This window comes from Ailuropoda melanoleuca, chromosome 2, assembly GCF_002007445.2.
Source record: "Ailuropoda melanoleuca isolate Jingjing chromosome 2, ASM200744v2, whole genome shotgun sequence".
NCBI lineage: Eukaryota > Metazoa > Chordata > Mammalia > Carnivora > Ursidae > Ailuropoda > Ailuropoda melanoleuca.
The window spans coordinates 180583025-180600769 of record NC_048219.1 but is presented as its reverse complement, the minus strand read 5'-3'; the positions used below and the strand labels follow the sequence as shown (position 1 = coordinate 180600769).

Genomic DNA, 17745 nt, shown 5'->3' with positions numbered 1-17745 from the left:
CAAGTGCAAATGGTTTTGCACATAATTTCTTTTCCACAAAATTTACACATAATTTAAAAGAATTCATAGACCCTATGAAACCTATCCATGGATCCAGAATTAAGAACCTGTTTATTAAGTTAAAGAATAGGAAAGACTTCTATTTACCTGTAACTACACAAGTACATTAAGTGGAACACACCCCGGACTGGGAGCCAGAAATGACTTCAAAACACAGTTTTGCCATTTCTATAACTGTGTGACCTAGGATAAGTCATTTACTTTTCCAAGCCTCAATCTTATCATTGGTAAAATGAGGAAACTACGATTACGGAAGTCCCAGGTGGCTCTAAAATCTTGGAAATTATTTTATTTAGCTCTTAGTTATAACTGAGAGACTAAGAGCACTTTTAAAAAGTTAATTTTACTGAGGTTAATTTGCATGAAGTTTTAAGTGCAGCCATTTTACATGTATATTTCAATTTTGAGAAATCTATACACCTGAGTAACCACCACCACAACCAAGAGAAAGACCTCTTCCACCATCCCTAGAAATTCTCCAGTACTTCTTTTAGTAAACCCCACACCTAGCCCTAAGCAACCATGGATAGACATTCTGCCACTATAGATAAGGTCTGCCTTTTCTAGAAATTATTTATAGGAAGCGACATTTATTAAACATACCATATTAATATCAATGTACCAATCACTGTGGATTACCTCCTTTTATTCTCAAAATTCTAAGAGGAAACAGGTTCGGGGAGGTTTAGCAGACTCAAATTCATACCACAAGTGTATGGCAGAACTAGATTCAAACTGTAGTCTAGTTCTTTCTAGAATCAGTGAGCCCTACATGGTCTATAGGACTGAAATCACAACAATCCTTCCAAGTTGAAGAAGTTATTTTTTAAGAACTCAATACAGAACTCTAAGTTTAATATTCTATTATAATACAGCTCATTAATAGTTGGACTTGGATAAACAGTGGGTTCAATTACATATGCAGAAACCAGAAAGTCATTTAGGAGAAATATGATTTGGACTCTTAGCTATCATCCTCAACACCATTTCCAAGATTAGAAGTCATATATAACTATATATTTTTAGGTATAACCTCCTTAAAGTTAGTGGTCCTTTCCTTGTAACAAGTTTAAAAATGTTTATATCATCAAAATTTAGTAGGGAATCACTCTCCTCTTTTCTGTTTAATGATTTGGCTATGAAAAATGTATTTCAAGTAACTTTTTTCTTTCTACAAAGCTTAACACAGGCAAGACATTTGCCAAAGTCAGCCATTAATGGTTAACTCTAAGCATCACAAACACAGGGTACTGACAGTTGGTCCTTTATCTCTGAAAGATCTTGACTCCATGTGGAAAGGAGAAAGATATTTAGAACTTAAAAGGAAAAAAAAAGACCCACGTTATCCATAAATGGGAATAAAATATGACATACCCTCCATCAAGTAAACTAAAAAATTTACATTGGTGGCTTTTTTAAACAGAAAATAACCAAATCTCTTAATACAACTTTATATTCAAGGGCCAAAATACCTGTTGGTTTTCTTATCAATAAATATGTGACAGTGAATAAAGAAAGAATGCCATATGATTGAAAGAGAAATTATTTTCCTAAGTCTGGAAACTACTCAACATGTGGCTTTGGTGTCTACATAATGATGATAATCCAAGAAAACACTTTTTAAATAATGCCAAAGGGAAATATTAAATTAGCTTAATTATCCCCATATCTTTATAAGGGCCAGAATGTTCTTCAACTTTTTAAAAATGGAAGTGAACAAGCAAAGAGAAGCTAGGGAATGTGCTTAAAGCTTCAACAGAAAACACGGGAGGAGACAGTGTTTGAATCAGATCCCTCACAGGGAGCGTAGGTGGCTCAGTCAATTAAGTGTCTGCCTCTGGCTCAGGTCATGATCTTGGAGTCCTGCGACTGAGGCCCATGTCGGGCTCCCTGCTAGGCAGGGAGTCTGCTTCTCCCTCTCTTTCCCCTTCTGTCCCTCTCCCTGCTTGTGCTGTCTCTCACATAAATAAAATCTTAAAAAAAAAAAAAATCAGATCCCAAAGAGTACACAATGCTCTTTTTACTTGCCAAAAAGGAGAGCGCCTGGAAGTCTAGCACAGTTTCAACAAGATGATGTACCGATGATGCTACTGGTTAGGTGCAAAATGAGGGGGGAAACACGTGTATTAGGATGTTAAAATTGCCAGTGGAAATCAGTGGCGAAATTTTTAAAAAATGCATACCCAATGCATCTTTTAAAGGCTTAGCTCTGACTATTTTAGATCCCTAGCATAACATTCATTAAAGACCTACAGTATGCGAAGATTTGTAGTTCTATTACTCTGAAACAATCTCCAAGGTCCACAACAAAGTGATCTGTTACTTTGCTGAGGCAGGAATTATAGTCCCAAGGCTGAAGTATGGGAGCAAGTCATATAACCAAGGACTATACCTAGACAACCACTGAGCACTTTGTTATTCTTATTTCATCTTTAGAGTAGTCCTGCATGGTATTTCTGTGCCTATTTCACAGATGTGAGAAATTATATTCTATGGTAGCAATAATGACAACGTTAAAATGTATGCTATCAAGTTTGACAAGAGTTTACTACACTGTGCATTTCTAGCCTAATAAAATACTACCCAAGAGTACAAATTTAAGATACTTCCCAAATTGTCAGTTCTTCCTCTAGTGAATAAAATCCTACATTCACATGATCACTTTCTCTTTTGATAGTACTATCTCCCTAGCTGAAGTGATGATTTACCTGTTATTTTAAAAAAGAGATAAATAAAGGTACACACAAGTATAAAACTTGTGTCATCATTAAGCAAAAAAAATCTTCTCAGAAAGTGGCTTAGATTACTACAGGCACTGTTGCATGTTATCATGAACTCTTCCCAGTTCCCAGTAACGTATACCATTACTGACCCTTTACCCAGATCAGAGTGATACAGGCAGTATAGTCTAAGAGAATGCATGAAGGATTGGGAAAGAGATGGCTCAACTTTCCTAAGCTTCAGTTTCCTCCATGACCAAAAAGTCTAGCAAATGAGTGGTACAAAAGAACTTCTCAGAGCTTCTGTGGGAGCCCAATAACATTAACAGATGAAAATGTATCTAAAAGCTTAAATTTTAAGTCAATGTAAGGCACTATAAATGTAATTGAAAAAACAAGTACTGAGTATTTATCATAAGTAATGAACCACGGCTTTAATGGCTGTTCAAAAGATGCATTAGGTTGGGGCACCTGGGTGGTTCAGTTAAGCGTCCCACTATTGATTTCCACACAGGTTATGATCTCAGGGCTGTGGGATTGAACCCTGGGTCAGGCTCTGCACTCAGCAGGGAGTCTGCTTAAGATTCTCTCCCTCCCTCTACCCCTCTGGCCCCCTGCCTCTCTCTCAAAATAAATGAATAAATCTTAAAAAAAAAAAAAAGATGCATTAAGGGAAAGTGAAAATAAAAGGAACTGAATAAGCATAGAGTTTAGAAGTCACAGGGAAAAGATCAGTTTGGTATCAAAGCCTCGAGAAGACACAATCAGATTTTGGGAACTACACAAGCCAACCTCAGAAGAATCCCTTGTGTAACCTGCCCCTCCCCTACCAGCAGCAACCTTATCTTTTTTCCCTCCAAAGATTTTTATTTATTTGTCAGAGAGAGAGAGAGCGAGAGCAGGTGCACACGCATAAGCAGGGCAACGGCAGGCAGAGGGAGAAGTGGGTTCCTTGCTGAGCATGGAGCCCAATGCAGGACTTGATTCCAGGACTCTGGGTTCATGACCTGAGCTGAAGGCAGACGCTTAACTGACTGAGCCACACAGGCATCCCTCAGCAATCTCATCTTCTGACTTGCTTCTTCCCAAATTATATGTATAATTTGGGAGAAGAAACAAAAAAGCTGGGGAAATTGCAATCACCTAATTGAAAGATATAAAGGTATCCACTCTGAGCACTTGCAAACACTTAGAAACACGGTGACAAGAAGCAAAGATGCCACTGGCCCTGGAAATGACAATGTATTCTATAGTCGAGTCAAATTCAGCACACTTTTTCACTTTTTATATTTAAAGTAAAAGCAATTTTTTTGGTCCTCTATTTAATACTGAAGTCACTCTGCCTGATAATGCAATGTCAGTAACTACCCTCTTCAGTCACTTCATCTTAGTGGAACAGAGAAAGTGTGATTGGTATTCAGAAGAGTATGCTCAAATCATATGATCTCATTTTCCTATTATGGCTATGTGCTCTCAGTCGTCACCTTCCTCACCCATACTTTTTCATTCAGCAAAGTATTTGAGCCCCTACTTTGTGCCAGGAACTGTCCGGGCCCTTGGAGTAACCATGTAAACAGGACCCACGGGATCTCTGTCCTTGCCCTTAAGAGGCAGACAGTCAACAAGTAAATGAATACAAAAATCACAAAATTGAGATTAGCACTGAGAAAGAGATTTTTAACAGAAAAGTTGCGGGTTACAGAACTTCTTTAAATAGAGTGGTCAGAGAAGGTTACTCTAGGGAGATTTAGGCAGAGACCCCACGGAAGAGGAGCCAGTTACACCCACATGCTGTGTGCGTATGTGCGTGTGTAATTGGGGGTGGGGTACGTGGTAAAAGAGCATGCCAGGAATAGAGATCAGGAAGTGCAGGTGGAGTGGAAAAGCGCAGGTATAAGGGATGGACAGGCGGTCAATGTAGCTGGAGCTTATGGAGCAAGTGACATAAGACTAGAACGCAAACGGGGGTAAGCCCTTATAGTACAGGGAGGGCCTTGTAGGCCACAGCAAGGAGTATGGATTTTATCTACATGTAATGGAAAGCCAGAAAATTACTTCAGACAGGTGAATTATACGATCTGCTTTTCTTGTTAAAAGATCGCCCTGGTAAACTGAGATGTGGGAAAAAGGTTGTAAGTCAGACGTAATAATTATTCACTTCTCCCGGTCTCAGATTTTCCACCTGTGAAAGCAAAGTGGTGTGAGTTAGAAGCCATTTCCTTCCCGCTGCGAAGTGCCCGGGCAGTGAGTTCCGAGAGCAAGGGCCGTGTCAGATTGACCACGGAATTCCCCCTCATCCCCGCCGACGCCCAGAACGCAACCGGCTCCCTGCAACTGTTGGTCAGCGCAATGAATCAATGAATGGCCTGTCGCGGCCGCGAGGGAGGCGCTCCGGCGCGGGACCAGGCCCCGGGGCCGGAAAAGAACGCGATACGCGGCGCAGGAGGCCGCGAGAGCCGACCGGAGAGGAAAGTGTGGGCCGGCTCCATCACAGTCAAGGCGCGACGAGGAGGAGGGCCAGGGCCTCGCAGATTGAGGGCAGGAGGAGTGGACTCCGGGCCCGACACGGGGACCTGGGAAAGCAGGCCGAAACGCGGGGCTGAGGAGGGGATCTGGGCCCAGGCCGGGACGCCCAGCCACTCACCGCAGCCGTCGCCAGGCTGTGCATGTTGGGAGCGGCCGCCGCTCTTCTCCCGATGCCGGACGCGTCGGACCCGCGTCCCCGCTTCAGTGACTCTGCCGCCAAAGATGAAGAGCCTCGGCAGCCGCCATCCGCCTCCGGCTCGCTCCGCCCCCTTCGCAGCCCTGTGACCTTTCACCCCTGACCCCGCCCACACACCTCTTCCCGCCTCCTAGCTCTCGGCGGAGTTAACAATCCCAGAGTATGTTCTTTGCCCCTTAAGATTCTGGGCCAGAAGGACTTCCGCCACCTACTAGTCCCCGCATCCTCTGTCTTCGAGCAGGTATCCCCAGAGAGGGGCGTGAACTCTGACTCTCCTCCAGGGGCCAGTGAAGGGCGGGAAAAGCCGGGCAGTCTCGGAGGACAAGTAGTGCGCATGCTCGACTGGGCTGTGTAGGAGGGAAATGATGGGAGGTCCACAGTGGGTGAAGTGGAGAGTGCGCATGCGTACTACTTCACGGCGGGGGCGGGGCTGTCTCGGCCAGACTTCGCTCGGTGCTGGGGCGGGACGAAGACGCAGAAGGGGCGGAGTTTGCAGGCTTGCGCGCACGCGCTTCGTTTGGTCGCGTCGAGTGTGCGTGCGTGCGTGCGTGTTTGCGTGTGGTCACAGTTCCCGCCATCAGCCGCTCTCCCTGACTAGGGGGAGTGAGCGGCCCCTCTCCTTTTGCCCGGTATCCCTTCCTTCCTTACCCCCGGCTCCTCCCCCTCCGCGCGGACTCTGTGCTTCCGGCAGGCCAGTGCAGGGCTCCGGACCCGCAGGCACAGGTAAGGCGCTCCCGGCGGAGAGCTTCTCAACTGAGCCGTTTTCCCCAGGTCCCCCTCCCCCCCCCCGCCCTTGCGGTCCGCCCACTCGGTGTTCACTCTTCTGGAGTTCGCCCCGCTGCTGCTCAGCTCACCCCCACCCCCTCGACGCTCCCAGGGCCTCACAGGTACTCCTCTTGGGTTCCCCCCCACACACACCCCGGCTTTCCCTCTTCTTTGACCTGGTCTTTACTATCTTTACTATCACGCTCTTCCACCGCAACCCAAACCTGGCCCTTTTTCGCTGGGGTCTGTCGTCGTCCGCCACTCGCCCCTTAGCGAGGCCTGCTGTCTCTTCAGGTGACTTCTGTTGCCGCACACCCATCAGGCCTTGGACATTCACTCTTGACCATCTTTCCTCTCCTAACCATTTCTCACTAAAACGCATGAATTGTATTTTGTCTTGCATTTGGTTGCTCCCCATGTTCTAGCTATCAGATCAGGTTGTCAGGTTTACCTATTTTAGGTCCTGATCCAGGGAAGGAAATGATCATTAATGACAAAATCCTGTGTTCGGAAAGTTGGCTAGTAGTGGTTTTGTGGTAATCGTTTTCAAAATTTTGGCTTTATTTAAATGCCTTTGGGGGGGTAGGCAGTATCTGACAAGTCTCTAACTGGGAAAGATGCGTAAGACAGGCTGTCAAGGAGGCAGTTGGATTTAGTGGGTTGGAACTCAAAGGAGAGTTCTGGGCAGGCTGTATAAACTAATGTATGTATGTCGTCTGCCATGTTGATAGTAACTGAAGCTATGCATGTGGATGAAATTGCCTAAGGAGAGTGTAGTGCCAGGAAAAAACCGACCTAGGATGGGGCACGGAGGGATTCTTCGTGTTTGATAACCGTATAGAGGAGGACAAGTCCTTGGTAAAAAAGATGAAAGAAGTAATCAATAGTGTTGAATTCTGTTGAAAGGTGAAGTTGAATGAGGACTGTAAAGCCTGGTGACATCAAAGTAATCGATGATCACAGCGAGAGATGTTTGATGGAGTGAAATGGAATATCTGGGTTTAGTGCTAGGGTCTTGTTCGACCTTTTACTCTTCTGCCCTAAGCTTTAAATTCCACCTGTATATTGAAGACTTAAGAATTTTAATTTCCAGCTTTTCCCCTTTATATTCAGCTCAAAATCTAAATAACCAGTTGTCTGCTTGACATCTCTACTTGATTTTTTTCTTAGGAATTTCAAATATAATACATCTAAAACCAAAGTCTTAATTTTTCTCTCCGTATCCCAAATTCTTTGTCCTTCAGTACCCTATTTCATTAAGTGGCATATTCATTTATTTATCCACTTACATAAGCTAGAAACTTGAACTCCATTCCTGACGTCTCCTTCATCCCTTGTGTTTTAAGTTCTATTGTATATCCAATACAGTTGACCCTTGAGGGTGAGGGGCACGGACCCCTTCCAGTTGAAAGTCCACATATAACTTTTGACTCCCTCCAAACCTAACTACTAATACCCTACTGGTGACTGGAATACCAATAGCATAATCAGTCACTTAACACATATTCTGTTTGCTATATATATTTTACACTGTTTTCTTAGAATTAAGACAAAAAAGTGTTAAGAAAATCGTAAGAAAGAGAAAATACATTTACAGTACTGTATTTACTGAAAAAAAAATCATGTATATGTAACTCCATGCATTTCAAACCCATGTTGTTCAAGGGTCATCTGTACGCCTGAATGTATTTCTGTACATCTTCAGTATCACTTTTCGAGTTCAAGCCACAATCTTCTTTCACCTGGACTTAATGTCACGAGTTCCCTCTATTCTCATCTGTAAAATGGGAATAATAATCACCGTATTCGATTGTTTTGAGGATTAAATGGCGCATGGCATATAGTAAATAACCAGTGAGCATTAATTGTTATTGTAATTGTTGTAAACTGAATCACTTCAGTATTCTCTTGTCTGCCCTATTTTCTTTCATTTTTCCTTCTTTTACTCTCCCCCAAACCCAAACAAACTGTATCACTTTTCCATTCAACAGTAACATGTTATTTCTTGCTTAAAACTCTTCAGTGGATTTCCCATCACTAAACTAATGTTTATTACATTTAGGGTAAAATTCAAAATCCTTACTGTGGTCTACAGGATTCTACATAACTTGATTCTTCCTGGCTTCACTACCTTTATCTTGCTCCAGCCTCCTCTTGCTCACTAAACTTTAGCCTACACTGCTTTTCATTTCCTTAGTCACACCAAGTTATTTTCCAAATACAGGGCCTTTGCACATGCTGATTGTTCCAGTATGACCATCCTTGATTAACTCATTCTTTAATATTAGTTTATCCTTTGCCTCTACCCTCTATCCCAAGTCTTAAATCAGATAGTCTGTTATAATGTTTTGTCATGCCTTGTACTTTATATTTGTATCAGTTTTTAGAATTTGTAATTATATATTGTGTGATTATTTAAAGCCTGTCCCCTACTAGAATATATGCTAGTAGCTATTTCGTTTTTATTTCTCAAGAATTTAAGTGAATAAGTGAACTGGAGCTTGTGTTAGAAACCATCATGTCTTTCAGAAGCGCTAGTTTACTGATAATCTTGTCATCTGGTGACAAGTACCTTTTCTCTCTTCAGACAAATTAAAGGACGCAAAAGAAAAAAACCCAAGCGTTTTCTGGCTATGGATGATTTTACTCATTCTTAGGTCATAAAAGTCATTCAGATTTTAGACTCTGAATTGAAGATAAACTTTATCTAGGTCGATTTCTCCCTTTTAGTCATATACTAATTTTATCTCTGTGCATTTGTTTTATAGATCTTTTTAGGAAAGAAATCTGTTAGAAATCAGAGCAGTGGTTTATATATTTTAACAACAGGTTAAACTATGAGCATACTGAGGATGAGGTTTCCAAAAATAAGTAAAGGAAAATTCCATATTTAAGTAAGTTATTGTTGGTGGATGTGGAAAATATTTAAATTTAATAATTTGTGTGTATAGAACAGGATTTGTGTCGAAAAATAGGAAATAAATCTAGGAAACATATTAGTGCCAAACACAGAAAGGCATTTGGATTTATTTTATGTGTAGTGATGAGCTGCTAAAAATGTTTGGGAGAACGTTTCAGTTAAGCAAGATGAAAACATTCTAGAGATATGCCTTACAATGTTGTACCTATAGTTAACAATATCGTATTGTACACTTAAGGTTATGTTAAGAGGATAGGTCTCATGTTAAGTATTTTTACCATAGTAAAATAAAATTTTAAAAAAATGTTTGTTGGGGGTGACTGGCTTCAGTAACAAGTATTTAGCACTTACTAAGTGCTTGTGTTTTGTTGTAGTACAAAAAAAATAAGACAGGCTTCTGTCCTGCCCCTCACTTAAGGAGAAAGTTAAGGAGACAAATAGTGCATACTTTACTTGGTAAGAGATAGAGTAGTTCTTTAGAGAGAGTCTTATACGGTACAGGATTCATTGGCTAGAAACATCCTGAGAGAATGGAGACTGGAAAGTGTTGCTGCAAGTCATTGATGAGGATGCAATGTGGTAGTGGTTAAAAATGTGGGTTCTGGTGTTAGACTTAGTTTTGTCTCCATGGAGACATGGATAAATTAACCATAGATAAATTAATCTCTCTAAGCCTCAGTTTCCTTATCTGTAAAATAGAGATAATAATCCTCATCTTACAAGATTATTGGGAAAATTAAATGAGATAATGCGTGGATGATGCTTAGCATTATGCTTAGTAAATAATTGCATAATAAATATTAGGTGGGAGTGACAGCAAAATGAGGAGCTTCTGAATCAGGGTAGCAGCTATGAAAAGGCTGGGTTTTAGATGAATGAGAAGGAGGATAAAGCTGTTGCTAAATTTTTTTTGCCCGAATGATGGTGGAAGGAAAATGTAGAGAAGTCTGGGAGCCTCTGATAGTGAAGGCATGGACTGTATTATCTTCACATTTGTATTCTTTCCACAGTGCCATCAAATTAAAGTAGCTCAGTCATTTTTTTTTGCCAAGTGAACAAATGAGTTGTTAGTTGATATTGTAGCATTCAAGAGGGCAGTGAAAGATGTTTGGTTAGAACTTCAGGGGAAGTTGAGGCTTAGAGAGCCTAAATTTGAGAAACCCGTAAAGAAAAGTAAAAACCAAATTTACTTACCTTTTGAAATTTGTATCAACACATCATAGAAATGGTATTTTAAGACTTAAGACATCATTCATTATGTAACAATGTTTATAAAAGTCAACAAAGAATATACTCTTTTTCATTGCCTTCTTAGTTTCAAAATGTAGCAGGAATAAATACACGAAGAACACAAATGGGTAAGGTACAGGCCTGAACTCCCTCATTTTGCACAGCAGATGTATCCCTAAAGTTCCATTGATTGTGTGTATATGTGTGTATCTTAAGCATTATATTTTAAATGTTTTCAGTAAGGTAGCTTGTAGTTTTTAAATAATCAAAAAGAGTTCATCTTTGTTGTATAAATGATTGCTTCTTTTTAATTTTAATTTTAATTTTGTAAATTGGATTCTTTTAAAAAGGCACACTTATATTTTCTTTAGCCGAGTTGATGGCTTCCGGAGAACTGGCATAGCTGCAAAATATGAGTAGTTCCCCAAGAAGAGTGCATTGCCTTTGGCACAAGGATCAGAATAAAGGTGAATTGTTATTACATAAGGTTTTTCAGTAAAAGTCACTGAAAAGTAAGTAATGTTTTTATTTTGGATATATGTTTCCAAGAGTATGCAAATTTGCGAGAATTAAGTTTTCTTCTGTTTTGTAGTAATGGTTTTGTTTTAGCATGCTTGCTCTGCCACAGAATACCCCCTAGATAAGGATGTTTTCAGAGCGGTACTTAAAATATGCACATTTAAATAACTGTACAGGGTACAGAAACATTTTTGTCGATATTATTGATTGAGCGAGCTCTCATAGAATGCTCAAAGTTGGACAGTAATTTTAATAATTGTGAAAAAAGTTAGGGAAAGGAATCTCTTTGGACCTACTTAAGGAATAATTTGTTTTTGTTATACCTTGTCTTAGTAATATTGCTTTGTTAAGGAATTAGCATTGTAGAGTTCAAAGAAACCTCATTGTCCTAGGTTCATAGAAAGTTTAACTGTTACTACTGGATCATGCTACATACTGAAAAAGAAACTTAGTTGTTTTTTTTTTTTTCTATTAATGGAATAGGGCAAACCTTGACAGTATAATGAATGTACAAAAGTAGATATGGTTAATTCATTTATTGCAAGAGCTAGGAATGGACTAAATTAAGGGATTAAGAAAAAGTTTTGTTGGTTCTACAAATTTTATGTCCTCTAGCTTTTGGGTTTTTTTTTTCCTTAGAGGAAAGAAAAGTTGCTAGTAGAAATGGTTAAGGAAATGTTCAATATCTGAAGTAAAATTTGATATACTTAAAAGTTTGCATCAAAATGTTTGAGAATTGTACAGAGAAATTAAAAACAGAAGTAACCAATAAGTTTTTTTTCTCATATGCTTTAGTGAACTTTGAAATCTTCATCTCGAATTTTGTTAAATAATGTAATTTTTAAAAATATGCCTTGTTAGAGGAATTTAAGGTCATTGACCTTTACTTACTTTTGGTCTTTAAAGAAAACACTAAGATAACGGGGTTTTATATTCTCTTTTAATTTGGTACCCTGACCCATAATGACATATAAGGAAAGTTGAGGGAATTTGGCACAACTCTTAAAATGGAGTTTCTTCCTTGATCAATGAATAATATGAATCCCAGTTTAAGCAAGTTTACTGATGCTTTTTTTTTTTTTTTTAAGATTTTATTTATTTATTTGACAGAGATAGAGACAGCCAGCGAGAGAGGGAACACAAGCAGGGGGTGTGGGAGAGGAAGAAGCAGGCTCATAGCAGAGGAGCCTGACGTGGAGCTCGATCCCATAACGCCGGGCTCATGCCCTGAGCCGAAGGCAGACGCTTAACCGCTGTGCCACCCAGGCGCCCCTCTGATGCTTTTGTTTTAATGCATTATGTAACTGAGTATTAATTCTTGTTCTTCCACAAATGATTTTTCTCATTTAATTTCGATAAGATGTGAGGACAGCTTTGCATTTAGTAGAGAAGTTCAGATGCACATAGAAAAGGCTTAGATGCAGTGTTCAAAAGATGAGTTATATGTAGTACAGTGCGTAGTGATATTTTATAAAGAGCTTAGTAAGTGTAATCCTATGTTGGCCATTTAAGAGGGATTTATGGTTTCAGTATCTGCTGTTGTATATTTTAGCAGCAAACTGAATAAAATTGATAGTGCTGATTTCATTATTCTTGAATAATAAGTTTATTTCTTGTATGTCAGACACTGTCATAGTGGGGACTCCGAGTTTAAAGAACATATTCCCTGTCTTCAAATAGGGAAGTGTAGATAGAGACAAAGAAGTAAACAGTTTATGATACAATGTTATACTCAAAGTAAGCACAGGGTACAACAAAAATACAGAAGCTTCAAACAGTCTCGGTGTGCATATGAGGTGAGTGAAAGGTAGCTAGGAAAGGCTTCTTAAAGAAGATAACATCTAAGCTGAGCCTTCATTTTTTAGCCAAGAGAAGAAATCAAGGGGAGTATTAGGGGGATAGGGAGAGAACATACAAATTCTCCAGAGATAAACCACAGTGCATGCAAAGGTATAGTGGCATGAAAACATAAGGCTTTTGGGGGGAAATTATATAGTTCATATGGCTGGATTTGGCAAAGGGCTTGTAGGGATAGAGAGGTAAGTAGGGCCTGAATCATGAAGGGTGTTTATGTCATGTTAATGAGTCTAGATTTTATTGTGAGGGCGGTCGGGAGCTGTTGAATGATATTAAGGAGGAGAGTGATGTGATTTGATCTACAGTTCATTATAATAAAGATGTCTGAAAAGTGTATGGAGGTTGAGTTGATGGGACTCTACCGTGATCTTCCATTTCCAATCCAATACCAGTAATCATCAAGAGAAATCAAAGATAACTCTTATATTTCTGGACGGGCAACTGGGGTAGGAGAGAGGTCACATATTCTTGGCAGTGTTCAGAGCAGAGTGGAAAAAAAGTCTAGGACACATCCAGACAACGAAGCACCAAATTATTAATTGCAAAAAAAAGTATTACAAACACACATTGCTCGTCCAAAATTCTGTAGTTACTAGTTTGAGCAGTGCCATGTTAACAGACAGGCCTATAATCAGTAGTGGACTCTGTTACTTTGATAGATTCGTATACCTAGCAGATTTTCCTATCTAAATTTGGCCAAAGTAAGATTCAAGAAATTTGATGAAATGAGTGAATAGTAATGGAGGACTTAAAATGCATAACACCTTTTAACTATTCATAGTGTTTTCACATCTCTTTGAAATTTTATTCCCAGTTACTTGATATACAGTATACCTAGAGCCCTCAAACTAGGGGGCCCCAGGCTGTATCCTGCCTATATGTGGATTTTGTTTGATTTGTAGCTTTTAAAAATGAATTTGAATTCATTGCCCACAATTTAAAATGGGCAGTTTTACATAAATATTTGGAACTCATTTTCTTGAGAAGTTCGATGATCTGGCAATAACTGGGTTGACTAATTCTACATGGTAAAATCAGTTAGATTTCAGTAGTAGTTTTCATAGTTTGCCTGCTTAAGTCATGTCACCTGTATGGCCCCTCTAGGCAGTTGAGTTTGACCCCTATTAACAGCTTATTTATCAGAGGTCTTAAAGGTGTTACAGGCAAGGAATAAATTCAGAAAGTGGACACTAATTTCATTCATATTAAAGCTTTTGTCTGTTTAGTGCCTAATGTGTGCTATTTCATTTAGTTATGCAACACTATGGCATTTGCTATTCCTATTTATAGTTGAGAAAACTAAAAGTTACAAAGGGAAGTTATAAATTAGGGACAGCTGGCTCCTGATAGCTAGGTCTCCTATGTTTTTCTTTTGTATACTACTTTTTAAAAGCTTTTCTAGTTGTTAAGGCAGAAGCGAAGTATGATGATTTTTAATTTCTTAAATTATAAGCAAGAGTCTGTATTAGCAATGTTTTTTAATTTTTTTCTTAATGATTTTACTTGAGGGGGTGGCGGGGGCAGGGGTGAGTAGCAAGCTCCCCACTGAGCAGGAAACCCAAGGAGGACATGGGGGCTCAATCCCAGGTCCCTGTGATCACGACCTGAGCTGAAGGGAGACGCGCAACTGACTGAGCCACACAGGCGCCCCTGTATTAGCAATGTTTTTAGAGATTTGAAAAGAGTATAAATAAAATGTTTTAATAATTTTAGACGATTGTGTGTATGTTTATGTATATACATATATATAAAACATGACACTACTTAACCATCTTTGCTATAATTGTATTTACTTGCTGATATTTGGTAAGCTAGTTTGAAGGTCTTAGATATTCTGTTAGTGCTTAAGTAATTTTTAAGTATTTAGAAGTTCATTCAGAAATGTGAATATTTGTCAAAGATAAAATTGGTAAAGATTCTTTCCACTTTATGGTAATATTAAGCATAAATGCTAGGTGGTTCTTAGGAAGAGAGTTTTTTTTGTTGTTGTTGTTAGTTTGTTTTGCCTAGAGAATAAATTACTTTCTCAACATAATTCTGGAAGTTAAACTAATTTGATTATTCTTACAATTTTTTTTATTCATTTAGTTGTCTTCAATACATGTGGATATGCTTACACTATGGACTGGTAGAAGGAATTGTTTTGTGATATGATTTGATATTTTGGGAAGAACTCCATTCTAAGAAATGGAGTCAGTTGACTGAAAATATTTTTTAATTTATATTTGAAATTCAAGACCCTTTAGCATTCATGAAGGAAGATAAAAGTTGGCTGTATTGCTGTGGGTAATCACTTTAACAATGGAATCTTTAGTATTCCTGATTGACGTGCCTTTAGTGGCTGCAATGTGGTTATTAATGGTGCAAAATGCAAAATTTAAGCAATAATAGGGCATAGATACTGGACATATGGCAAAGAAGGGAACATGTAGAGAAGAAATAAAAAAGGTGGGTAGATTTAGTCACTGACATTTAGTTGTCTTTCTTGTGGCTGTCAGCTAATCAAGGTCTTTGAGGATGCTTAATAAAAAGTGGTTTATTGAAATAGAGAAAAGGACATACGTGGTTTATTAAATGCTCTTTCAAACTCTTAATCACTCTTAGTAAATTGTAACTTACTATTTTTTTTTTCTTCCTTAGAATCTGTCAGGTGAAGGTGTATTTTTGCTTTTTAATTTGGCTAGAAGCAATTTATTTCAAAGAAAGTATGTCTCCTCTGAAGATACACGGTCCTATCAGAATTCGAAGTATGCAGACTGGAATTACAAAATGGAAAGAAGGGTCCTTTGAAATTGTGGAAAAAGAGAATAAAGTCAGCCTAGTAGTTCACTACAATACTGGAGGAATTCCAAGGATATTTCAGGTATTTACCATATTTTGATGTGAAATAGATCTTGAAACCTACCTTTTAGTGAATACCTTCCCTTTACCATAGTAAGTGTAATGGTAGGCCTCCTCCTAGATTAACATTTCTTCTTATTTCCAGGACAGTAATAGTTCTGCGTGCATATTTTATGAATTATTCAACAGCATTGTTGATGGTGTATAATAAAGAGCAGGAAGTAGTCACCGTTATTGAAAAGAAGACTAGGAGGAAGCTGAGAAGAACTGAGTTTGGATACTTCTCTATCAAGCTATTTTAAAAACCACATTAGGATAACTTCAGTTATTCCCTTTTTTTCCTTAGTATATATAATAGCTTCATCACTGTGTAATATTAGCTTTTAATAGGACTTACTAGTGTCTTCTTTTTTTTTTTTAAAGATTATATTTATTTATTCAACAGAGATAGAGACAGCCAGCGAGAGAGAGAACACAAGCAGGGGGAGTGGGCGAGGAAGAAGCAGGCTCATAGCGGAGGAGCCTGATGTGGGGCTCGATCCCATAACGCCGGGATCACACCCTGAGCCGAAGGCAGACGCCCAACCACTGTGCCACCCAGGCGCCCCTACTAGTGTCTTCTAAAACCTAATGCGTATTTTCTAAATAATCCTGCCAAAGGTTGTGGTATGGGCCATTCAAGGATGATTATTCAAGGTCATTCTTACGCTCTTTTCTTCTAACTAAACTTTTGAGGAATTTCATTATTTTATCACTGCAAAAAATAATTGTGTTTTTACTTCTATACTGTTTATTCTCTGCAGCCAAGAGCTACTTATCTTGATATGATTTGAATTTAAGAAAGCAATCATATTGTTCTGCACTTTAAAATTCTGAATTTGTTAATTAGATAATACAAAAGTATAATAATTCATTCTAAACTGAAGTACTCTACTGAATAACAATTTGTGAAATTTTATGCTTGAGAACCCTAGAGCTGGGGTAAAATTTCCATTCCTCTTTGCTTTTGAGCTATGAAAATAAGTTACTTATGATTTTGTGTATCAAAGACACTCTTAAATAGATTGGAGGTGGTGACATGGGTAATAGAAACAATAGTAGTTTCTGCCACATACATGTATCTGCTAATTGCTCATCTCAGTGAAAGAACGATTCCTTTTCAAATAGAGGTTCAGTTTCTCAGTCCTCAGCCCAAATTAGCAGTCAGTAATTATTTAAATATTTAAGCAAACAGTTCTTTAGGAGCATGAGGATTCTGCCTCTGATTCCAGCCTCATTGCGGTTCTAGATCAGTTTCCGTTGAACATTTATTTTGCTAACCACCTATAGATTACAGTGGTGGGTACTGTACTAAGGGCCAGTAATACAGAGTTGAATGAGATGCTTTTCTTCTGAAACTTAAGTGTAATCAGAAACATTTTCAGATGTAAAAATATTTCAGAGACACTGAAGTAATGCAAAGAAGAGAGTGGTTTGTGTCCTGAGCATTTAGAGTATAAATAGTAGGAGTTTGCCAGACAGGGAGGTAGGGCAGGGGTGATTTCTGTCCATGGACAAACACATGCAAGTGTGAATCAACCCTCAGGGAACCAGAAAATTATTTTAAAATAGACGGACAGTAGGGAGTGCATGGCAGAAGTGGAGGCTGAAGAGCTAGATAGGAGCCAGATCTTGAAGTGTCTTATTTGTCATACTATTTGTCATACTAAGGAACCAAGAATCTCAAGTTCAGATTTATTTAGGAGCTAGGCAGATGACTTTATTTCAAGAGATAATGGAAGAATAAGGACATACAGGAGGTTATTATGGGAGTTTAGATGAGCAATAAAAGTCCCAATCAAAGGAAAAGACAGTAGGAAGAAACAAGAGGAGGAAAGGATTGATTTGAAGAGACTGAAGAAGGCTTGACTCATTAGATTTAGGGGGGGTGAGAAAGAAAAGACTCGGGAGATTCGCAAGTTTCTGAGTGGATGGCAGTGCCTTCCATGTCTTGATAGAGAGCAGAGGGAAGGAATTGGGGTGGGAGGATTAAGAGAAATGAGTTGTTTGAGGTGTCAGGCATTCAGATGTTCGTATCTAGTAGGCGTTAGGTATACAGGATTGGAACTCCA

The 17745-nt window shown here is 39.0% G+C and overlaps 2 protein-coding genes across 6 annotated transcripts in view; one reads left to right on the top strand and one right to left on the bottom strand.

Moving 5' to 3' along the window:
* The window catches only part of CNOT9 (CCR4-NOT transcription complex subunit 9), a 30859-nt gene extending 25028 nt beyond the window's left edge, over positions 1 to 5831 (bottom strand). For both annotated transcript variants that reach the window (XR_004623626.1, XM_002913665.4), the window contains exon 1: positions 5425 to 5831. Coding sequence is in view for 1 of the 2 variants with exons in the window: in XM_002913665.4 (XP_002913711.1) it covers positions 5425 to 5448 (24 nt within the window). In the remaining variant the exon portion in view is untranslated. The remainder of the gene's footprint in view (positions 1 to 5424) is intronic.
* The window catches only part of USP37 (ubiquitin specific peptidase 37), an 85534-nt gene continuing 73414 nt past the window's right edge, over positions 5626 to 17745 (top strand). Inside the window, exons 1-3 of one of the 4 annotated variants that reach the window (XM_034655176.1) lie at positions 5626 to 5743; positions 10789 to 10929; positions 15434 to 15656. In XM_034655176.1, the coding sequence (XP_034511067.1) occupies positions 15501 to 15656 (156 nt within the window). In that variant the 5' untranslated portion in view covers positions 5626 to 5743; positions 10789 to 10929; positions 15434 to 15500. Of the gene's footprint in view, positions 5744 to 5928; positions 6226 to 10788; positions 10930 to 15433; positions 15657 to 17745 lie in introns of those variants that run through there. The other 3 variants (XM_034655178.1, XM_034655177.1, XM_002913666.4) reach the window with 3 other exon arrangements.